This window comes from Gymnoscopelus braueri (genome assembly GCF_963280865.1).
Source record: "Gymnoscopelus braueri genome assembly, chromosome: 2".
Taxonomy (NCBI): Eukaryota; Metazoa; Chordata; class Actinopteri; order Myctophiformes; family Myctophidae; genus Gymnoscopelus; species Gymnoscopelus braueri.
The window spans coordinates 46,880,342-46,904,578 of record NC_137604.1 but is presented as its reverse complement, the minus strand read 5'-3'; the positions used below and the strand labels follow the sequence as shown (position 1 = coordinate 46,904,578).

The 24,237-nt window shown below is 40.8% G+C and overlaps 1 protein-coding gene across 6 annotated transcripts in view; it reads left to right on the top strand.

The window, feature by feature from the left end:
* Positions 1 to 24,237, top strand: part of kcnq5b (potassium voltage-gated channel, KQT-like subfamily, member 5b) — a 131,569-nt gene that overhangs the window by 103,723 nt on the left and 3,609 nt on the right. The window contains exons 3-14 of one of the 6 annotated variants that reach the window (XM_080417379.1): positions 163 to 289; positions 9,284 to 9,459; positions 10,006 to 10,131; positions 11,261 to 11,371; positions 11,844 to 11,939; positions 12,820 to 12,914; positions 14,406 to 14,432; positions 17,486 to 17,542; positions 18,818 to 19,044; positions 20,939 to 21,044; positions 21,970 to 22,101; positions 22,395 to 22,502. In XM_080417379.1, coding sequence (XP_080273505.1) covers positions 163 to 289; positions 9,284 to 9,459; positions 10,006 to 10,131; positions 11,261 to 11,371; positions 11,844 to 11,939; positions 12,820 to 12,914; positions 14,406 to 14,432; positions 17,486 to 17,542; positions 18,818 to 19,044; positions 20,939 to 21,044; positions 21,970 to 22,101; positions 22,395 to 22,502 — 1,388 coding nt within the window. Of the gene's footprint in view, positions 1 to 162; positions 290 to 9,283; positions 9,460 to 10,005; positions 10,132 to 11,260; positions 11,372 to 11,843; positions 11,940 to 12,819; positions 12,915 to 14,405; positions 14,433 to 17,485; positions 17,543 to 18,817; positions 19,045 to 20,932; positions 21,045 to 21,969; positions 22,102 to 22,394; positions 22,503 to 24,237 lie in introns of all 6 variants that reach the window. The other 5 variants (XM_080417378.1, XM_080417380.1, XM_080417382.1 and 2 more) reach the window with 5 other exon arrangements.

Here is a 24,237-nt window from a genome sequence, read left to right as displayed (position 1 = left end):
CATAATTGCAGTGATAATTGTGATCTAATGGACTGCTGAATTAGAACATGTATTAAAAGACCATAAGCACTGTGATATTGAAAGACGAATTGGACACATCGTCCAAACTGACAGGTTTCCCCTAACATTGATATCTGGCTATTGTTTTCACCCTCTTTGTAGGAGTTTGTGATGATTGTGGTGTTCGGGTTGGAGTACATCTTCCGTATCTGGTCGGCTGGATGCTGCTGTCGGTACAGAGGATGGCAGGGCCGCCTCCGCTTCGCCAGGAAGCCCTTCTGTGTCATAGGTGAGTCGCACTGTGTTTTCCTGTGGGAAACACACACATACGTACAGTATACAGTATACACCCGCGTCAGTATAGTGTATGTATGCCCTGCGCTGGTGTCGCATGCCGTAAATAGACGATCAGCCAAGTATAAATCAGGCTTATGTCTCTGCCGTCCGTCTGTCTGTCTGTCTGTCTGTCTGTCTGTCTGTCTGTCTGTCTGTCTGTCTGTCTGTCTGTCTGTCTGTCTGTCTGTCTGTCTGTCTGTGTGTAACTTGGATTTAATCCAATTAGGGTGAAACTTACTTATTTAGCCCTATGCTGATACATTGCATTGCATCTTCTCTCTGAGTACATTTCTAGTTGTATCTGTGATTGTTCAGATTTGTTTATTTTTCATGCATCATAAGGCTGTTATTTTTTAGTGTGAAGGTTGTGCCTGTCCCTCCTTTTCCCCTGGTTTTGGTACAGCGTGCCTGCTTTGAACCTTGCTGAAGTGCAAACACACTCCACTATTCCTCTCCAGAGTCATACATGACACCTTTGTACTTGGATTCAGTTTATAACAATGGTGATATTATTCGACTCTCTCCGTTTCCCGCTAGCTGCCGTCGGAATCCTCTCTGTCTATGGAAATTGACATTCAACTTTAGAGGGTTACAGTGGCACGGTATTGACCATAGTTTCCTAGCTTTATATACAGCTGTGGTTTAGGCTCTTAAACAGGAGGGAGCATTTGCGCAATGGGGTCTAAATTTACCGTCATAGATTCTTTCCAGTGTTTAGACGTGGATCTCTCTGTTCCTTCTTGGACTGAGCAGCAGGGTGCTTGAGGAAGGGGGGGGAGGCCAAGGCTTTAGTGGTCACGCAGGGGTGTTGTGAGTTCCCATCATCATCACACTTTAGGACGGGATTCTGTCATCTGCCAACACTCAGACAGGAAGACCGAGCATAACAAGAGTGCCATAGACAGGCCAAGACAAAAAGAGGGGGGGGGGGGTTGAGCATAATTGAAGATGGGGCAAAGTAGGAGAGTGAAAGAAAGAGTAGTCAAAGTTACAGTGCTTGGATAGGCAGAAGAAAGAATACATAAAAATCCCAATGGACCATTGATGGTCCTGGGATTTAGACGAACCAAAGTAGATCTGTAATGCTTCACAGAAGGTTCCCTGTAATTGCCTCTCCCAGTGGACATTCCTATTATAATCTTAACTGTCCATTCCTTGTTTTTGACAGACTTCATTTTTTTTATTGTCAGTGGTGCTTTATCCTGCAAACATACCCTCCTCATCAAACCCACGCACTCTATCTCCTCTCCAGTATAAACTCTCCCACCAGAAAAACATACATAAGCATGTTGTGATTATGCAAGAACAAGGATTTGAGCAGAAAAACACCATTACAGCACCATAGCCCTGGCCTCCTGGCCAAGGCTCGGTCCCCAGCCGGGCAAAAGCACCCTGAGCACCAATCTCAGACAGTTTTTATAATGTCCACTCTAACACAGATGCTGTCCTTGAATGGTCATATTCTATGTACAGGCATGTAACTCAACATCAATGGTATTGCTGGAACCAGCTACAAAGAGGTTAGTCTGCCCCAACGCTCCTGATTTCGTGTATAGAGGGGCGGGTGTATAGAGCCGGCGAGAGATTACGGCTGATCCCATTGGTTCACCGATCTGTCCGTTTACCCCCGCCCCGTTAACACAACATTACGAGCGACGCCCACTGCACTCTGGTTGGTTGGGAAATGAAATACTTCCTCATACCGAGTACACCGACGCGCTGGGCCAGGCTTTTATTTTTTAGCTAAACTAAACAATAAAAGCCTGGAGATCGAGGCTACAAAGAGGTAGACCTTGAAACCGTTGTTGACTAGATCCTAATGACAGCAACAGAAGCTTGTTACAAGACTCCCTGCTGTGAAGTTGGTCCAAATAAAATTAGAACAGAAATTATTTTGAACAGATTGGCATTCCAAAAATAATTGACAAGACTGACAGCATACAGACACAGTCTGCTTGAATAAAAAAATTACAAAGATGTATTGCTCTGGCTCCTCATCTGAAAACAGGGTCGGTGGCCAAATTAAATTGATCTGCCACAATATTAGATGATAAGACTGGCAGATAGGTCTTTAAAGATCCAGTGGTTAAAAAAGAAAGCAGCAGCTTTTTTGTCTATTCACTGCATCAGCTGATTTGTATGAATTTTCTTTTAAAGCCGGATAAACGCAGATCACTTTTATTTTTACCCACTTTCTACGTTTTTAAAGTTTACTTTCTTTGTTACAATTTACCTACTGTACCTACTTAATACTGTACTTACAGTACATGCATACGGGCAACAGGCACCAACAGGTGTTATACTGGCATGGAACCATCTATTTCTTTCTTGTTCATAGATTTTTCCCTAAACATTCTTATTGATTAGTTATTCAGTATATCACCCTCTTTCTTGTTTTTCTGCTTGATTGCTCTGCAGCTCTCCACTCCCCCTACGCTTGTTTTTTGTGTATTATTTCCCAACCTGATATACGTATGTGCCAGTGTCATATCTAAATGTGTGCCCTGTTATTGTTTGGGTGTTGTTGATGGCTCTAGTCTGTAATTGTCTCCGCCAGGCCGAAAGGCATGGCGAGAGAGTATGTTTTACCCCTTGTCCGTCCGTCCGTGTGTGTGTGTCCGTGTGTCCGTGTGCCCATCTGTCTGTGAACAGCTAATCTCCGGCACCGTTGGCCCGGTCGCTGCGAAACTGTGCACACAAACTCCCTGGATGCCAATTCAGAACATCTGCCCCAATTTTTTTACATGGCCCTGTTATAGCGCTACCAGGAGGCCGATTTGTGCAAAACCCATTTTTTAAATATTTCTCCTACAGATTTTATTCAAACATCACGCAAATCGGTACACAGTATCTCTATATTAATTTGAACAACATGGATCTGTCCGATTTTCCACATTCCATCCTGATTGGCTAAGGTTGGCTTCCAAAGTTTGCAGGATTGGTCAATTTTGAACTAAATGCCTCAAATCATGAACGCAGCTTGCGATTTCCGTGACATTTCACACGCACATTCCCACTAGGCTGAGGAAGAAATGCCACTTGAACATTTTCAAATCAGCCTCATGGTGGCGCTATAAAAGGCCAATTTGCGTTTTTAACTAACTGCACCGATCTCCGTGAAACTTTGCACGCATACTCCCTAGAGGCCAAGGAAAAACATCTGCCCTGCATTTTTCACATTAGCCTTTTATAGCGCCACCAGGAGGCCGACTTATGTAAAACACATATTTTGAGATTAAGCTTTCATATTTTATCCAAATTTCACGCAAATCGGTATACATGATCTCTATAGTCATGTGATCAAGATGGATCTGTTTTATTTTTCATATTCCATCCTGATTGGCTAACATTGACATCTAAAGTTTGCAGGAGTGGCCCGTTTTGAACAAAATGCCGCAAATCATGAACGCAGCGTCCGATTGCGGTGGAACTTTGCATGCACATTCGCACTACATTGAAGAACAAACGCCACCCTTTTAACATTGCCCTATTATAGCGCCACCAGGAGGCCGATTTTTCTTTCTTATATTACTCCTACACATTTTGTCCAAACATCATGCACATCAGTACACATTATCTCTATAGTCAAGTGATCAAGATGGTTCAGTCCGATTTTTTATATTCCATCCTGATTGGAAAATTCTGAACATTGCTGGCCCACAATAACCTACCTGACCTGGCGGAGACCTGTGCTCCGAGGAGCACTTTTTCTAGTTCTCTATCATACTGTGCATCCCTGGGAAGAGGTGCAATGACTATAAACACACCAACACCTACACCTGGGGGTTATCACTGCCTTGTGTGTCTGTTTGTTCCTGAAAGATATTGGACATAACACCATTTCGCATGTCTAATTGAAAATCTGTGCCCCCTATTTCATAACCCTAACCCCTATTTCATTTCCCTGCAGTTTCATAAGGCTAGGATAAGGGTTAGGCATGTGTTTGTTAGGGCAAGGGTTGTCTTAGGGATGTACTGTACATTTGTTTTAGTGTTAGGCATTTATTTATTAGGGTATGGGTTAAGCAAGCATGTACTTCAACTGTTCTGTTCGGGTTATAATAATAAAACCAAACATAGAATAAGTCAATACATTTATGTTAATAATAAAGGCAAGATACATTGTCATTATCTGAGGAGATACTGATGAAGGCAAAACTGTCCTTTTCCTTCATAAAAACATTCAAACCAGGGTCCTCACACTTCCTAGGAGCATAATGGTCTGTGCGCTAACAGGCTGAGCCACTAGGCATCCCCGCAAACCTCTGTGGTGTTTCCCACTTTGGTGTGAGAGTTGGCACTGGGTGGGAACAGGCTGCCAGTCCATTAAAGCCAGGATAGTAGCTGCTGGTTGGAATTCTCAGAGGTAACAACAGGTGGTCATCTGTCACTGTTGATTGCTGTATTGACTTCAAAGCATTCATGAGAGACTTGCTTGTGTGAACGGAACACACAACACACTCAACCTTCAAGGCTACATCCATCATATTCAGTATTTCCCTGCACAGTTGGTGAATAATGTAATGATAGGGGAGAAACCACAAAAGGGGTAAAGCAGAGCTTTGTGGGCACAACACACCATGCCTGAGACACCTAGGGCTGTCACCATTACACATTTAAGTTTGACGATTAATTGTCACTCAAATAATTGCGATTAACCATTTAATTGTGTTTGGCATTGAACATTGGAACATATGAATAACATTTTTATTTCTGTTTGCCTATTAGGCTTCGTAATAAAAAAAATTGCACAGGGCAGATATGACAAATAATGAAATATACAAAGACATTATTGACATATTTAATAATTGTATTATTTTTTTTTTTTTAAATAGCAGAAATATATGAAGCGTTGTAAGCTTGTAGATCAGATATTGCTGCAATTTTTTTTTATTTCAAAATATATGAAATCTCAAATAATTGCGATTAGACAATTATGTAATAACTGTGACAGGCCTAGAGACACCATCCATTGTTATGGAAACAAGTTTTAACAGGGGATATTCCATTCTATTAGCAAAGTCCATGTACACACAGAAAATGTCTTCACCTCTTTGTGTGCTTTCAGTGGCAAAATTGTGAGCAACTCCTCTCGTGCACACACGATAGGAGGCTCAAGTGGTAGCCTAACTTTATGAACCAGCTTCGTGAGAACAGACTGTTTCACTGCTTCGCTCAGTTCACTGTCAGCTGGAAAAGTCTTGTCACATGTGATTTGTCAGAAAGTGTATTCTTAAGTTCCCTTTCTTTGCCACCGCAAAGTACAAATGTTGCAGGTAAGACAAATACATTTTCCAATTAACTAAATAAAAATGGTCTTTTGCCTCTCTTCGTTTCTCTGTTTCTTCCCATTACTGTTGTCTCGTTAGCTGTTGTTGAAGACATGTAGTAGCTGAGAACGAAACAGGTAACACACCTGGCCTATTGATATGGGCCATATAAGGGCCATTCCCTAGCTAATTTGCGCTGTGCTGTGCCCCTAATTTGATTTATTGGGGTTCACATTCAAACCAGCAAGCCAGAATACATTGGACGGCAGCAACATAAATTATATAGGGCCCCAGGGCAGTGGGGTCTCTACGAAACATGCATAGTTTACATATAGGGAGCGTTAGGTATTTCGCTGCCACATTCTGAAAAAGAGTCGAGGTTCAAATTTCAATGTCTATGAGGAGCCACCACCACTTTCCCTACAGTGGCAGTGAGGTAGAGCCAACAAAAAGCTAAGCAAACTTGATAAAAGGTCAACTTTTACGCTGTCTCCGCACTACGGACATTCACTCACTGCTGCTGGTGTTATTAGGGTTACATTTCTGTGCTTGTGTGTGTATAGACAATTTTTTTTTTGTGTTAACGTCTGTGGGGAGTAAATTTTACAGATTTACTACCACTGCTGTTGCTTCTGTTGCTAACGTCATCCCCAACACTGTCAACTCTCCAAGTTACACATGTGGCTCCCTGTCTGCAGCACAGGATCACTGGCGTGCTGCACATACACAGGATCACTGGCGTGCTGCACATACACGCACGCACGCACGCACGCGCACACACACACACACACACACACACACACACACACACACACACACACACACACACACACACACACACACACACACACACACACACACACACACACACACACACACACACACACACACACACACACACACACACACACACACACAGAACTAGAAAGGGTTACTCAAGCGCACATTTTTGCCTGGAGGCACGCCCCTACCACCCTCCATTCATTAAAAATGTTGGTCTTTGTGGCTGCTCCAATAGTCAGAAGTGAAAGCGCTTTTGGAGGTTCGAGGACCATATTGAGGATCCTCAATATGCGATTCAAATTTGGGATTTATTAGACGTGTGCAAAATTGCTGGCATTTTTGGTAAAACAGACCCCTCCTACAAACTTTGGAAACCAAGTATAGCCACTCAGTATGGAATATCAAAAAGTATGTGCAGTATGATACATTAGGATGCATAAGAGACACCACTGTTAATGCTTCAACCTTGCCTACCCATGTTGAACGCACTTATTGTAAGTCGCTTTGGATGAAAGCGTCTGCTAAATTACTGTAATTTAATGTAATGTAATGCAGATGGAGACAGCAGAGGTGTTTACATACAGAACTACACATGCATGGATGGATGTACAGACACACACACGTGTGCGCAGACACACATGGAGGATGCAGTTTTGTACATGTATACCGTATATTATGTGCGTGCACGCACACACACACACTCATTCACACGCACCAGCCATCAGTCCTTCACTCACCTGACATTTCTCTTTCTCGCACCTTCAAAGGAAGTTGTTTTTTGGGTGAGCGGTTCATGCTGTCACACCAGTGAGTCCCTTCCCCCTGGGGTTGAGAGGTTCATGTGGTTACCATCACAGTGAGTCCCTTCGCACCTGGGTGTCAGTCATGTATTTTTCATGGTGCTTCTTCTGCTCACCACGGGTCAATGGGCCCAGGATTTATATGACTTGAGCGATTGGCCACACCTTGGTCAGCATTTTCCCTCACAGTCAGGTTCATACTCCCACATTAAGAATGTATAACAGAAAAACCTCTCAGGAAAAGCTAAATAGCATGGCTGGCGTTTCATACTGTACATCCGTGAAAGAGCCACTGGAGAATATCGCGATGGACACACAGAAGAAACTAGGGGTACAACAATTAATCGATTTAATCGATTAATTTGCTGATCTACAACCCGACCTACACGCTCACAACTGTGATGCATTGTGAGCAGAATAATGGCTACAAAAATATTAATACTAGTCATTAAGCTACTAAAATAGACCGAAGTAATTAAAGCGGGTCATGTTTGCATGTTTGGAATTGTAACAGCTGAAATAACTGCAATAATATATCAGTAATCCGATATTAACCTGCGGGCCGCATTAAGTGAAGGTGGGGGCCGCATGTGGCCCTCGGGCCGCCCATGTTGCCCATGTATGCTATAGATAGTGTGTGTTTGTGTGTGTGTGCGCAAGTGTGTTTTGTGTGCTGAAAATATCTGGTTCATTTCAGATATAACCTGTGAAAACTATTTTCTTTTTGGATCAGTGCACAATCATGCAGATGATGTACAGTACTGTCAACAAATCACTTCTTCAGTGCTTCCCTATTTAAGTTTGTATGGCAGATCAATATTGCAGCAACACTTTGGGTGAACATTATTCTACTGTTATTGCCCTTGGCCAATTGTGACAGCCTCGGTCCTGAATGATTGAGCTTTTATTTTGAAGAGGTGGGGTGAGTGTGAGATCTCAAGAGTTGGTTGATTGCAGCAAAATGACTGTTTACACTAACAGGCACTGTGATAATCTTATAGATTTGGACCTCAAGGCTTAGAGGTCGGTTTTCATGGTCCATTTGTAATAAAGATCAATATTGATGGATTTCTTTCCTGCCAAAACCTCCTAATTCCTAAAAATGTAAAAGTATTTCATAAATAAATAAATAAAAAGTTTAAGACGTAGTTAAAATAGCAGATCTGCAAGTTCACAACGTGGCGCAAAGCGACGCGTTGTGAGTTTGTAGATCTGCTATTTTCACTCATTTGGGTCCCGAGCAAACGTCTAATTTCTCTTTTGGGTCTTGAGCTAAAAAGTTTGGGAACCATGTGATTGTATGTGATTGTATGTGATCTGCGGGAGTGATTCTGACCTTAGCAGCACACGGCCACTGTGGGTGGTCCACTATTTCCATGAGATTCAGTGAACAGAGAGCTTTTGTTTCTCCCGCGTCTCCTGACATCGTTATATCACATTATTAACGCTGCTCCCATGGATGGTCAAATGCAATTTTCCTCAGTAGAATTTTTTTGCGTCTTCTCCAACTTAATCCATCATTTAAATAACAATGCGCTATGAAGGTCAGGTGCAAATAGGGCTTAAAAGGAATCAGAGACTGCACTCTTAATTTACACCCATGACTAATTCAGAGATTAAATACAACCTCTTTGCGCCATGTGCCTTGCTTTAACTAACACATTTGTATCTGGACACGCTCCCAATGCAATTGCGTCTGGCGCCATAGATTGTCTAAATAATCCCTTATATTTGAAGTGAAAATATACATGCCATTTATGGCTTATTACATAATTATTATTACATAACTTATTACAACACTGGTCATTGATGCCTGTTTGACACTAGTGCCATTTTAGTATTACTTGAAAATACAATTTTCTTCCATGAAAACATGTTGCGGTGAAGAGAAAGTGAGCGAGAAATATTTGGAGGTCAGGGAAAGAGTGTTACACAGTAAAATCATCAGTGTTGATTTATTCGTTTGCAACTCTAAGAGTGTACCAATTATGTAACCAAATGAACCCGTATTAAGGGTTCAGGATGTTTCAGTGCTACTGGTGTCCAGGACATAGCAATTAGTGATCTCTCTGTTGTCTCCTCTCTGCCCTATAGACATTATAGTGCTCATAGCTTCGGTGGCGGTGGTGTCAGCAGGGAGCCAGGGCAACATCTTCGCCACTTCGGTGCTGCGGAGCCTTCGCTTCCTTCAGATCTTACGTATGGTGCGCATGGACCGCAGGGGGGGCACTTGGAAGCTGCTGGGCTCTGTGGTTTATGCACACAGTAAGGTGGGTTGAGATGCAATCTGGATCATATGCATGCATACATAACTACACATATACTGTACATACACACGCACATTAATACCAAAATACTCATACTGTATATGGGCAGACAGACTGCACACAGACTCAATGAAAGTCGAGGTTAAAGCTCAGAAAGTTAGTCTTCAATCAAGACTAACTAATCAACCATTTTACTTTTTGACGATATCGCTATTGGCAGCCGATGAGTCCCGAATTTTAACAACTTTCAACCTGGTCAACCTGTGTCAATATTGGGCATATTGGTCAAAACAAGTCGTTGGTCGGGATTGGCATCTGACACAAAAATCTGGCATCAGTCAGGCTCTAGGGATAATACGTTTTAATCACCCAGATTAGTCCATCTATTCCATTTAAAAGCACAAGCAATTGATCCTTTTGTACACTCATATATCGCATATTGTATAAGGCAGTAGGAATTGTTTGGCAATAAATGGCAGTTATACACCATAGATGTATTAGATCCCATTTTACATCATAATTTAAGTGTTCATCTCTGCACATGTATAGGAGCTGGTAACTGCCTGGTATATTGGCTTCCTGGTTCTCATCTTCTCATCATTTCTGGTCTACCTTGTGGAGAACAAGTTCAACAAGGACTTCGCTACCTACGCTGACGCTCTGTGGTGGGGCACGGTGAGTTCTGCGATGTAACTGTACCTGTCTGCACCATCTTCGCATATACTGTACAAATATTACAGGCTTTTAACGTCATCACACCAAATTAAACGAAGTACGTACCAAAACACACAGACGCACACGCAAATACTCACTCACGCACACATGCACACTGGGAGTCTGGCCTGTGCTCCATCGTTCCATTCACTCTCTTCTGCTTCTCTCTCACGGGTCTGTGGCAAGCGTCGACGCTTCAAAATAGAACAGATCTCTGAAAGACACGTTAGCAGGTTTCGGCCGCATACATTTGACGCCGCCAGTGTGGCTACCACCGTTACAAACCACGATGATTTGATGACGCGAACGTCTGACGCTTTCAATTTGTCAAGGCCTTTAATGGAACATTTGGCCTTGACTACAGCTATCAGATGAATTTTCATTCCCTTCACTTTACCTTCAGTTTCATAACCTTTGAATTTTATGTAATTTTTTCTCCTTCTCACTCTTCAAAATGGCAACGTCTGTACTTTGTTACTTAGGCAAAAGGAAAGCTCAAGAGATATAGCTCTATCATTTTGTCTGTGATTTGACAGTGTGTGTCAGCTCCGCACATAAATTATTGCCAAAGCGGATGTCAAAAAGTTGTGCCTTTGCCAGCAATTTTTCATATTCTTTTCATAATTTATATTGAAAGTTTCATCGCTCTTCCAGCCCTAGCCATTTTCATAACCATTTCATAACCGTTTCAGCCATGGTATGGAATGCGACAATCTGAGCAAGGCTAGCAGAAAATCCAGTCTCTAAATCAGATCTGCTTTATACTTATATGATGTCCTGTTCTTCCTAATCTGTTTGATAGATAGTGAAAGAGCAGGTCAAAGAGAGATATGTTGATATGAAAGTAAGCCATATCAGCATTTCTGCAAGAAGACAAGCTACTCCCAACGCACACGTTTTTTTACTCAACCTCCTTTTGCTGTTATTGCACTACATTGCATTCTAATGTGGAAGGCTTTAGCTGCACATTCACATTACACGACTACGCAAATTAATCTGCATAATTTCAAACATTCTTTTCTGATTTCTTCACATATTATCCTGTGCTGAAGTTTTTTTGTCAGAGCATTCAGTTGTGATTTCTTCTCAGATCACACTGACAACAATCGGCTATGGGGACAAGACGCCAAAGACGTGGACAGGACGCATGCTCTCTGCTGGGTTTGCCCTGCTGGGTATCTCTTTCTTTGCCTTGCCAGCAGTAAGTATCAGCACTTCCAATTCATCTACTCACATTCTCTCTGCCTCACACTGATTAATTCGTTTCTGTAAGATCAATTCCTAGAGACATTGTTTTTGTTCTGCCAGATCATTTGTTAAGCATGCTTTTAGCCATTTAGGATAAATTGCATTTTAAAATTCAACAAAAATGTATGTGGTATTTAAAGAAGAAGAACGTAGCCTAATGAAATTTGATTTATTTTGTTTATTCAAATGCCCAGAGTCAGTGAAATTTCCATTATTTTCATGGAATTTTAGTGCAAGTACATTTTAAAGTGAAGTTTAATTTCTATTTCATATTCTAATCCAAATGTACATTCGATGTTCGATGTTTACCCACAGCCATCTTCGAATGTAAATATATGTTCTTCATCAGCACCCTATAGGTGAAATGGATAGACATGGTGAAGTCTTCACCTTCCATTGTCATTTTTACTGTTACCTTCTCCCAGGGTATTCTGGGCTCAGGTTTTGCTCTAAAAGTCCAGGAGCAACACAGACAAAAGCATTTTGAGAAGAGGAGGAACCCAGCTGCTTGCCTCATCCAGGTAAGCACACAGTCACCTCTCTTCCCGTTTTTCTGTGACAAAAGAATATTATTAAATCATTTAAAAAATGTGTGTTATTAAAATGTGTGTTATTCATATTGTTGCTGTTGTTCCAAGCATAATACAAAGTAATCTGATCAACAATCAGATTCCCTAAAATTGTCTGTCAATATAAAATTTCTCTTTTTCTGCCCATGGCAAAAACTCAAAGAAACACAGCACAGTGTTCAGTAATAATCTATCTGTTCTCTGTGAGGTTCTTGACCCCGTCCGGGTTCTCCCATATTTGTGAAACGTTGTTAAAAAAGAATGACACTTTAGCAAACCCTATTCTTGCCATTCTCCTCTTCTCTCTGCTCTCTGCACTCCCATGTCTCCACCCTGAAAACTGAATATGACTGACCTCACCTTTCACACAGTAAAATCCTCATTATTAATTGAACACTGAGAGTGTTCAATTAAGAGAGTGTGCAGTAGTACACTCTCAGAGTTATGAATGGATAAATGAACCCTACGGATTTGACTGTGTGCCTTCCTCGTGAATCTCACCTCCCCGCTCCCCCTCGTACGTACTCTTACCCCATCAGGGCCGGCCGCTGCCATAAGCAATATAAGCGGTCGCTTAGGGCCACAACCACTAGAGGGCCAAAAAAAAAAAAAAAAAAAAAAGCCACAGACGTGTGACACACCTGTTGTTTTGTATTCACTAATCAGCTTTTCTTTTCTTTTTTTTTGCATTTCCATCCTTTTCTTCTTCCTCCTTTCTCTTTTTCTTCCTCTTCCTTTTTTTCTCACTCCTCCTCTCTTGGCCTCGTTCTTTAATTAATTTTTCTATTTTTTTGTTTTTTCTCCTCACTGTTTTTGTGTATTCTGCATGCAGTGTGTTTGGCGTAGTTATTCGGCTGACGAGAACTCGGTTTCCATTGCTACCTGGAAGCCTCACTTGAAAGCGTTGCATACCTGCAGTCCCACAAAGTAGGTATAAAGATGGCAGCTGGTGTCTGTATTTGGTGTCTGTACCACTCTCCCCATCCTTTTTCAGTGTATTGTTTTTGTTTTTTAGCAGGTCATTTTGTATTATATCTCATGTTAATTCTTTCTGTTTTAGTTTTTAACTCGCTCTTGCTCTCTCTCTCTCTACCAATTAAAGTGATTTTTAAAGTTAAATGCGTAATTGCTATCAGACTATGTTATGTAGGATTATTATGGTAACCATGAGCAAAGTACGACAAATCAGTTGCATTGTAATCTTGACCTATATCAGTCTAAGCATTTCCATCATTATTTTGTGGGCATGAATTCAATTTAGCCTGCGGTACTACCTAACTTTGGCCACTGTTCGTGGAAGAAAAAAATATCTGTAATGCTAAAATGGCCTTTTTGAGTCTGAACAAAACGCACTTTAAACATTGACAATCACTGTCAACATTAGCCATATAGATTTGAAATATTTGATGTGCACTGGATATATCGCTCTGATATATTATGGTTAGAATAACTTTAAACGTTAACCTTTTTTCTTTTTCTTTTATTCCATGAAACATGATTTCAGAATGTGACGCTTCTGTGTCTATAATGCATTATTTTAGAAACATACTTATAAGGCATTATAATCGGCTTATAACATGGTTCACAGTCATCAGAGAGACTAATATTATCCAGGCTCTGTTGATCCAGATGTGCTTGCATTGACAGTTGTATACATATTTTACTTCTATTCAGTAATGGACAATCTCTCTCAATTACATTTACAGTATACCTATACACTGTCATGACTAAATATATTGAATAGTCTTTGAGAGACTGAAACTGCATTATATCTGTGGAGCCTTGAAATATTGCCAATATTTAAAACCATCTGCTCAAAGCATATATATTTATTTATATAGATGGATATATTACAATTGATACAGTCATAATGCAATAAATAAACGTTTAATCACCAACAAGCATACATGACCAAAACCATATATTGATGCTCAAACACAGATACACACTTGCACAGAGACGCACTGGCACATAAACACATTACAGTATGCACATCCACATTACATGCAAAACGCAGACACACACAGTTCACAATGATCAACTTCAGAGTGATGTGTGTCTAATGACATTCTGTTTACCGTATTCACAAACCTTATAGTCTAGTCACTGCTTGCTCTTTTTGTTTAGTGCTTCCTTAGTTTGCCTGGACACTACTGCATGTGTTTGCCCGTGTAGTAAGCGTGGTTTCTCTTCAGATTTTTCTCCTTTGTTGACACTTCAGTGTAATCTTTCCCCTCTAATGTTCTGCATTGACAAATGGAACAGTTGATGGCAACACCTCTGTTCCATCTAAGTCTTGCAGAATTTGTGGTGAAAGTTCATTGAATACTTAAAAAAAAAGACTTAAAAAAACTTAAAAATAAACCATGTTTTCTCATGTGTCCTTTTCTGTGTTTTTCTCATTTTGTCAAACTCCAGGAAGGACCAGGGAGAGTCAACCACAAGGTTTGTGCTGCTGTCTATTGAACATTCCTTATTACTATACACAGTGTATTGCATTATGTTTCAATATAATTATATACTTTGACTTTCTCCTCTTCACTTGGCAAAAGATTAAACAGGTGAAGTTTTTATGCAGTTTCATTACCCAACAGAAGTATCTAGTTTTTGGCTGGCCCCTCAACAAACCTAAAAACGCGAATGTGTCTGTCTGACTGACTGAATCTGTCACTGACTTTAGTTACACCATTGGTCAGCCGGTTGGCATAACAACAAACTAGCCAAGCACAGCGCAATCATCCCTCCAGGCTATGGGATGTAGTCTATCATTGGTAGGCTGGTTGGTCTAACAGTGAATTAGCCAATCACAGAGCAGTGGTCCCTCCAGTCTAGGGGATGTAGTCTATCCTTATAGCTGACCTTTTATTATCATTTGCAGGGCTCAACAGAGTATTTCACTTGCAAAATTTAGATATGTGAGAACCGGGAAAATAATGTTTCAGCACAGCGTGATCTTTTCAATCCAAAGTAAGACAATTGTTTGAAATAATTTGAACTTCCCAAGGGAAAGGTAGATGGAAAATGAAGAGGGAGGCAACACAAAGTGAAGTGTATGATCTGTTCCAAGTGGAGTTGTTCAGGGTCGTAATGAAATGTAAAGGTTAATGGAGCCCCTTAAACAAGCTCTCACCATGACTCATTATTTTATAAATCCTCTTGGGCTTTGTTCTTTCATTCTTCTTTAACTCTTGCAGTCAGTTTAATCTGCCCCAAACATCAGGGGTGTGTGTGTGTGTGTGTGTGTGTGTGTGTGTGTGTGTGTGTGTGTGTGTGTGTGTGTGTGTGTGTGTGTGTGTGTGTGTGTGTGTGTGTGTGTGTGTGTGTGTGTGTGTGTGCAATTAAAATGTAATGTGTATTTTACAGAAGTGTATTTCTCAAATAGGTGTGTTGGTGTCTTAAAAGTTATCCAACACACCTCAGCAACCTAAGGGAAGTTGAAGAGGTTGTTTTTGTTGTTAAAATGATTTAAACAAATATCCATTTAAACTTTACACATATAGGTGCTCGGGTAGCACAGTGGTAAATTACCTGCCCACCACCGCGTAGTGCAGGGGTTCGAATCCACCACAGTGCATCCGGCTTTGTCGAGCGTCTATACGAACACAATTGGCACGTGTTCAGGCGAGGGAAGCCGTTCAGGGGAGGGTGATATTCGTCACTGCACATAGTTCTACGGGCTGGGGGCAGCACTTGTCAGCGGGAGTGTTGGGTGGGAGGAGTAGGGTGGAGGCTCTACGTCCTCCCGGTGGGGGCTCCTCACTGGCAGGTGAGCCAGTAGGATACAACACACAGAAATGTGTGTGGGGGGGAATTAATTGGCATAACGACTAAATTGTGGAGAAAAAATAAAACTCTACATATATACATTCTTATGTGAATAGAGCTTCATTCTTGTTTTTTATAGCAAGTTTTGACTGTGAAGTGTTCCTTCACAAGAAAATGCTCAGTGTTAATTACAGGTCCATTTGTGCACTCTTCAAAGTGAAATGATCACCAAGTGTGCCAATGCAGATGTTCAGAGACAGGATAAAAAGCCACAAGTTACCGTAGAATCAGAAATCTCTTACTTTACCTTTTTTAATGTAGTTATAGTATAAATAAAACTATGACAAAAGGCAGAAATAAAATTGTACAAGTGAATGAAAAAACTAGGGGTTTTACTGTGTTGCATTATGACAGGGTGTAGCTATCTGAAAATGTACCATCATCACACTTATGACTAGAGCACTTGTAGCAATGGTCAAGCCACATTTGCATAGTTAAATGAGGGATTTATGCGTGAAGTTTCAGATGTATTGCATGAGTCACCAATGTCTTTTTCAAATGGAGTGTCAGTGGTTGACAAAATGAAGCTCCTCTTAACCAAATTGAGCATTCTCTTCTACTGTATCCCCTTTTACTGAAGACCATGACCGAATGGACATTGTAAAGCCTTTCAGAGCATAATAAAAACACTCATTACTCTTAAGAAGTGTATTTTGGAAATTCACCAATAATCGATTTAATGGAACACATCACTGAGACAGGATCAGCTTATTTAGCTACAGACAAAACACCAAACCTTCTAATGTAGTGGTGAAAGGACCATACTGACTGTCCAAACACATCATTATCTACTCACAGCTAATAGCCTTATATCATACTGTATGTAAAACTAGACCTTTACATTGAATCCATATTATAACTTTTCTCAAGGGACTATTTTTGGCAATTTCCAATCAATACTCACTTTCAAATGCATTAAAACTCATACACTTCAAAATAAAATCCACTTTTTTTCATCAACACATTGAATTAATCACATATGTTAACACCTTAAATTTGACAGTTAACTGGCTAATTAAAAAGAAACGTTAACATAAATTTGACAACAAATTACGGCTCAATAAAATTGTGTGTGTTCAATTTTCATACTGTACTGAAAGGAATGGAACACATCGACTTCTTTGAAGACAAACCACAGTGTGCTTTGGAAATGGTTGGCAGTGATGTCAAGTACAGTATATGGCGAGTGGTAGTCAATAAGCTACAGTAAACATGTTGCAGCTACAATTATAAACTACTGATAAAGAACACAACAAAACATGAATTGCACCGTATATGAAATGTATTTATTTCATTAAAAAAAAATACATCAACATGCTGAGTCTAATTTTAAGTTACTAATCACCTTGTAAATGATGTACTATTTTATAACACTTAAAATGAACAAGGGCTGCCAAACAACATCAGTAAACAGAACAGTATGCCGGCTTGAAGTCAGTGCCTTTCTCCTAGAATGTGTACCCGACCCCTTCACTGTCTCCTGTCTACATTCTCATTTAATACTAAGTAAGTATAGATCTCTGAATCTCAAAGAGTGAGAGCAGGAAAAGAAACAAGAGATAAAGAGTGAGAGTGGCTAGGCATATTACATGGGCAGACATTTTCTCTCCTCTCCCCTCTATTCATGTATCATGTAACACATCATCGTACTGTATGTCTATCTCCCCTTTTAGTAAGGTTCATAGTTATAAACAGAAGCTACTGAGGAGGTGTACAACAAGGAAACATAGGTACACGGCATCCCTACTCACTCCCATCCGTGTTGTTGTTTTCTTTGGGAATGCCAACTAATTATCCAATGCATGGGCATCTAGTGAAAGCCTTTGGAGCTTCATACGAGATGTATTGAGATTCTGGCCTGTGGCAATTCATTTGCCTTTATAATAATTTATAAGCTGCCTTCTTTTAGATTTTGCCTGGGAGACGCACAACTTCTGCCTGTTGCCTTCTAGTTTTTTAACCATATTCGCTTTCATGAATAGTTCTGCAAGTTTTCAGTTTGATAAAACGGATCGTGTTCAGTTTTAGGTTTTGCCTGGGAGACGCACTACTTCTGCCTGTTGCCTTTTGACCATGTTCGCTTTCAGAATAGTTATGCAAGTTTAACAGATCCTGTTGAATAATGAATAATTTTTGTATTTCTCCTGGCCCCCCAGGTAGGTGATAATGAACTTCGGTGGCAGTCCACATTTGAATGTTTTACCCATTCAGTTTTTCCTTTTGTACATTAACCACTTAAATCCGATCTGTTGTTACATCAAGTAGTGAAAATAGCCGATCTAGAGGCTTGTATATAGGCAATTTTTGCCGAAGGTTTAACTATTTTTGCAGAATGTTCACCTGTTTTTGCCAAATGTTTGCTTATTATGTCATGCCCACAATGGGGACTCTAGAGTTCCTTTGTTCTATGAGAGGATGAAGTTTGGTGTTGACTGATACTTTAAAGCAGTGGTTCTCAAACGAATCAAAACAAATTTCAAGGACCCCCCATAACTCGTAGAGTGTACAAATGCACTCCGTTTTTGATATTTGTACACTCTCAAAGTTCTCTCTCTCAGGACCAATTTTAAACCCCCTCAAGGTACCCTGAGGGTCCCTGGACGCTTCTTTGAGAACCACTGCTTTAGAAAGATTAATAAAATAAACTATTTTCCTGTTGGCAGCATTCATTATGTTGGAACTTTATTATTATCTGATTTGCTGCTTAGGGTACGTCTTATTAACCACTTAAACCCTATATTCTTAGTTGACCGGAGTCCCACAGGGCTCTATACTAGGCCCCTGCCTTTTGACCTAAATATCTACACCGACAATTAGCCGATCTACAAACTCACAATGCTTCGCAACACGATATAATAGATTGTATGGATCTGCTAATTTGGCCCAATGTTTGCCTCCGATTAGAGTTCATGTGGTTACGGTATATATCTTTGTCTCCTCATTCCTTTATTGCTCTTGTCGTTCCCCATGTCCTTCTCTCTGGTTATTCATGCTTTTCCATCAAGCGGCCAGAAGTTGAGCTTCAAGGAGCGAGTGCGGTTGGCGAGTCCTCGTGGCCAGAGCGTCAAGAGCAGGCAGCCGCCGTCGATGAATGACCGACGTGCCCCGGGGATTGAGCCTGTCGGGGACAGCACCAGCCCCTCCAAGGTGCAGAAGAGCTGGAGCTTCAATGACCGCACACGTTTCAGACCCTCACTGCGCCTCAAGAGCCAGTCACGCTCTACCACTGATGGTGACATGATTCACTTCAGCACTCTTACAATTAATTTATTTAGTATACTATATACATGGTCATTTCAACATGTGACACTCAAACCGTAATAGAGGCGTACTAGAGTATGTATAGGTATCGCAAACATTGATTGATGTACAGGCCATGCTAACACCAATGCCAGTAGGGTCTGTAGTAATGGTTAATTGCAGTGTTGAAGGAAAGGAAGGGAAGTACGCACACTGTAGCTCCCAGTAGAAATGTTTTAAGTTAATACACAACGTTTCGACCACTGTGGGTCTTCATCAGGTCTGATACATTACATGAAGGAGGCGTGTTATATACAAAGAGAGGTACGTCACAATCAGAGGCAGCTGTAGTAGTAATTAACAATTAATTAATTTAATTAATTTCAGTGTTGACACACTCAAAAGTGTGTATTATCCATTTCAGTGCTTCAGATCTTGGAGAAACTTATTTGCCAACTAGACCGTCGAAAATACAGCACTGCATACTGATCAGCAGGTGCTACATGAAAAATTTGATAGAGAGACTAACTTGAACCAGTATATAAGCAATGGGTTAGAACCCTGTTTTTTCTTTTCTTTTTTTGAGGAGACCATAGGTTTGTATTGAAACAAACAAACTTCCGCAGTAATGTGAAGTCAGTCACTGTACTCAAACTGTTCCATCGGTTTGAAAAGACGCATTAGTGTGCAAATAAGTTTAATTTCTTCGTAGTTCCGGAGCAGGCAATAACTCAGTCCCTCTGGGTTCTCAGGCTTTTTCACTATGTTGTTGAGGCTTACTACCTGACCACTGGCCCCCATCAACTGACCATAGCTGGCTCTGCCCAGACACCCACCCAGCCAGCCAAGCGTAGGAATGTTAATACCTCTCTACTGCCCGGCTCAGGGACAGCAGTGCCTGCCTCGCCGGTCTGCCAGGGTGATGGCTGGCTGGTAGCTATGGTTGGCTGGATAGATGGATGGATTATGGGAATGCAGCACTCTAGCAGTTAGTCAGCTCAGCTGGCTGAGGCCTGGTGGTGGAGCGGAAACAATAACCAATCTAGCCAAACCAAAGGGGCTGAAAAAGTCTGTTAGATTATTCACTATTGCTGAGATGTTTTCATCTACTGTAGGTTTTGGTGATTGTGGATGGGAAATATGTAATTTCTCATGCAGCTTAATTGGAAGTAATGTGTCCAAATACATGTCCAAATAATGTACATTGTGGCCTGACTTTTCCAGTGTTCAGCCTTGTCTGTCTCGTGTCTCTATTTTTCAACATGTGATGCTTCGTAGAACTGATTCCTATTTGATTCAGTTACTACACTTGAGCAAAAATGCTATATATATCCATATATTTACAAACACACCCTATTTTTGTGTGACATTAGTAGGTGTGAACATGGGACAATATGTACTATTTTGTTAGACTGGGAAAAATTGCTTAACTCTGCAGTTCGACACTTGTAACCTTCTGCTTACGTTTTGAGTGTGTCGTAACTCAAGAAATCCATAAACAGGCTTGTTGTGTTGTGATTAATGTGGCCTGTTGGCAGTATATCTGAGGGCAGGCCAGAGCCCTGCACCACGCTACTGCTGACTCTCATTCTCTGACAGCATGGCAACAAAATTGTAACTTTCTTACCCTCTATGAAAAAGATTTGAATCAGCTACTTTCTTTCAGAACTCTCTCTCTCTGTCTGTCTCTCAATCTCTATCCTTCTCTGTCTCTCAACTTCCCCTCTCTCTCTCTTTCTGTCTGTAATAATTTAATTGCCCACTTCAATCACTTCAATTCAATCAGTTAGCTCAGCTGTAGTAGTGTACCAGTCTATATAAGTTGCTCTAGTAACTCAGAAAATGTTGAAGGCAAATGTTAACTATATCTACCTCCTTAGCAACAGACTCTAATATGGGAGGGGAGGATGGTTACGATGAGAAGGGCTGTCATTGTGAGATATCAGTAGAAGACCTGCTGCCTTCAGTCAAGTGTGTCATCAGAGCTGTCAGGTGAGGAAAAACAACTTTAAACACACAATCTCATTTAGTTCAAGTGTCCTCTTGCCACCAATATAGGTTTGGTTAGTTGTTTTATTCATGGTTTTGTTTACACAAGTAGGCTGCATGTAAATAAACCCTGATTGCATCCCACACTTTACAGCAGCTCTCTTGATTCAAAGGCTCAGGGGATTAAATCAGTTACAGTTTTTTTTTTATAATTTTTGTGGCATTTCTGCTTCATTTGATTGGATGCGGTGATGAAAGACAGGAAATATGGGCATGAGAGGAGATTACAAGATTTTCTGTGTCCAAACTGAAAGGTCAAAAATCTCAACGTCTGAACATGTTTTTGTCTTTATTTTAATGTAGCTGTTTTTCTTTTTCGGCTCTTCTTATTGGGCTTTTCATCACAATGATGTCAGCACATACTGTACAGTTGGTTTTAATGCATTCCTATAAACAGTATATACATTTAATTAATTAATTAATACTTATTTTGGCTTGTCTTTTATAATTTGAGCTTTTTAAACCCCCTGCTCCATGTTTGACTCCAGGGTTCCACAGGTGCATTGAAACTGAATTAATCCCAGTCCCTGCTTTGTCAGAGAGATACATTTACACACACAGCTTAAATAACCAGCACACCACAACCACTGCCATTAAATAGGCCTTTACAGCTTCAGAGGATGTTTATATAAGGTCTTACGAAATGATTTTCCAGATGCCTGACCGTGTATGTTTGCGTGAGGAAACGGGAGCTGGCGTGCCATGATATAGTTTGAGCAGATTTAAAAGCAAGAGAAAATAAGTTAGTTTTGTTTTTGTAAACTGTTTGAATGTCTCTAGGTTGAGTCAGCTGCTACATATCCTGTTTGAGAGTAGCCCCTAGTGGCCAAGGTTTGAATAGCTGTATTTTGCTCTGCTGCCTGTCTAGGATCATGAAGTTCCATGTAGCGAAGAAGAAGTTCAAAGAAACATTGCGTCCATATGATGTGAAGGATGTGATTGAGCAGTACTCTGCTGGTCACTTGGACATGCTGTGTCGCATCAAAAGCCTGCAGACAAGGTAGGAACATAAATTGCCAGTGGCCTGCATGCGCTCTCCTGTTTTGAAAATGCATTGCATGACACAGTCATCATGTTACCACTTTACCGAGAACTTCCCATCTCTGCTGTACTGAACCTGATTTGATGTGTGTCATGTACATATACGTATGTACCATATGTATGTACGTGTATGTGTATGTTACCTGTGTGCATGTGTGGATTGGTATGTCTTCATTGACAGTGCGCATGTGCGTACATGTACTGTATGTGTGTGTGTGTGTGTGTGTGTGTGTGTGTGTGTTTCCCTCACAGGCTGGACACGATAGTAGGGCCACAGTCCCTGAGCAGCCGAGCCAAGACATTTTCCTCCCCCTCCTTGTCCGTCTTTTACAGCCAGGGCAGAAAGAACTCCAGCCAGGGGTCAGAATGTCCCCTCACACCAGGGATGGCTTCTATTCACTTTCAATTCATTCTATTCAACAATCACATTTTGTTTTCAAAGACATGAAGAACTTGTATTTTCAGTCATCTAAAATACACAATATCCCAAAAAATCTTGGATGTATTCAATTACTGATAATGTACACACTTGAGTTTGGATTTTGAATTGATTGAATTGAAAGTAAATTGACCTATACCCCCCCTCATATCTTCATTACATAACTCTGCTGCCTGTCTGAATGGCATAACTATTCTGTCACACAACCTCCTTGATGGGGTTATAACTAAGATGGGAAATTATCACCAGTCAAATACAGGTACATTTTGGCAGTGGCGTCTAAAGTTATTTTTATTTGTATTCATCATCACCCACTTCATAGGAAATCATCCATATGTTTTGGATTCCTTCTACCTTCAGTAATTAATTGCATGCGGAAATTGTGAATCTGACTGGTAAAGCATAGTTAGTTTCCCATCTTGGTTTTAATGTGTTCCACACAGTAGCCCTCTCACTTGTAGCTCACATAATAAGTTTGCCCTTAAACACATTTACTACACTGTGCATGCCCACCAGCTCACTAATACTGACCCCAGCAGATGGTGTTGCCTTAATGTTGTAGTAAGCATGTTCTCAACTAATGAGGATGACCTCTGAGTGTTCATCAAACTTTTCTTAGCATTTGCTTTAATGTGCATGGAGTCCTGTGTGGATTCAATATCCAAAACAGCTGGGTTTCATTGTATCTTTATAGGAAATGTTACACTGATAACCTATCCTTCGAGCATGATATGTCTTCCTTGGTTTATTCATGGGCTCATGAATTGTTCTTTTTTGGGGATCAGCCGCAAACAGGCTTCACTAACCAGCTTCTATTGAACCTCATTGGATTTGGTAGGAGTCATTTTGATGAAAGCCGAGATCGTTTTGCGATGCTGACGACTGTTATGTATGTTGTGGTGCTCGCTTACGCCGGCGTTGCGCAACTGCTGCTTGTGGCAGCTATAGTAATAAAGATTGATACTTTGTCGTATGATGTGTCGCTTGACAAAAATATTGTTAATACATATTGTTAATGTTTTCAGCAAGTAATTTAGTTTAAATTAAGTATAAATCCCACACCAATTTTTGCACCATGTGTGCTCAAAACATTTGCCTCATAAGCTATCTATGTAGTAAATTATATTGTAGATTATGATTGCCATTTGGGACCTCAGTGCTTTCCCTTTGGGAAGGTGTCCCTGTGATAGATAAGCAGAGACAAAATGTCAGCGGCATACAGGAGAACTTTAAGCCTTTGAGCTGATTGGTCTACTTTTGACATACAGACAGACAAACATTGTTCTAGATGGCTTGGCCTTTGGAAAGTCATACCTGTACTACACCATGTCATCAATCAATACAAATAAAATCATGTGGATCTTGGGATCCACATGGGAATGGCGTGGCTCTAATGTGGAGATGAACTCAAACTTAAGCAAACACACACGCACGCATGCGCACACCCGCGCACACCCGCACGCACACGCACACACACACACCCTCTCATGGACGGCAAGACTTGCTGTAAATATTTTAAAATGTAAAAAATACATCATATGTTACCACAGTAAAATAGAATAGCGTGGCTCCATTGTGGAAATCGGACTTCATGTGGCCACCTTTTGACGTCAGCCATCTATCGATCTATTGTTTACCAAGACACCGATTGGTGAC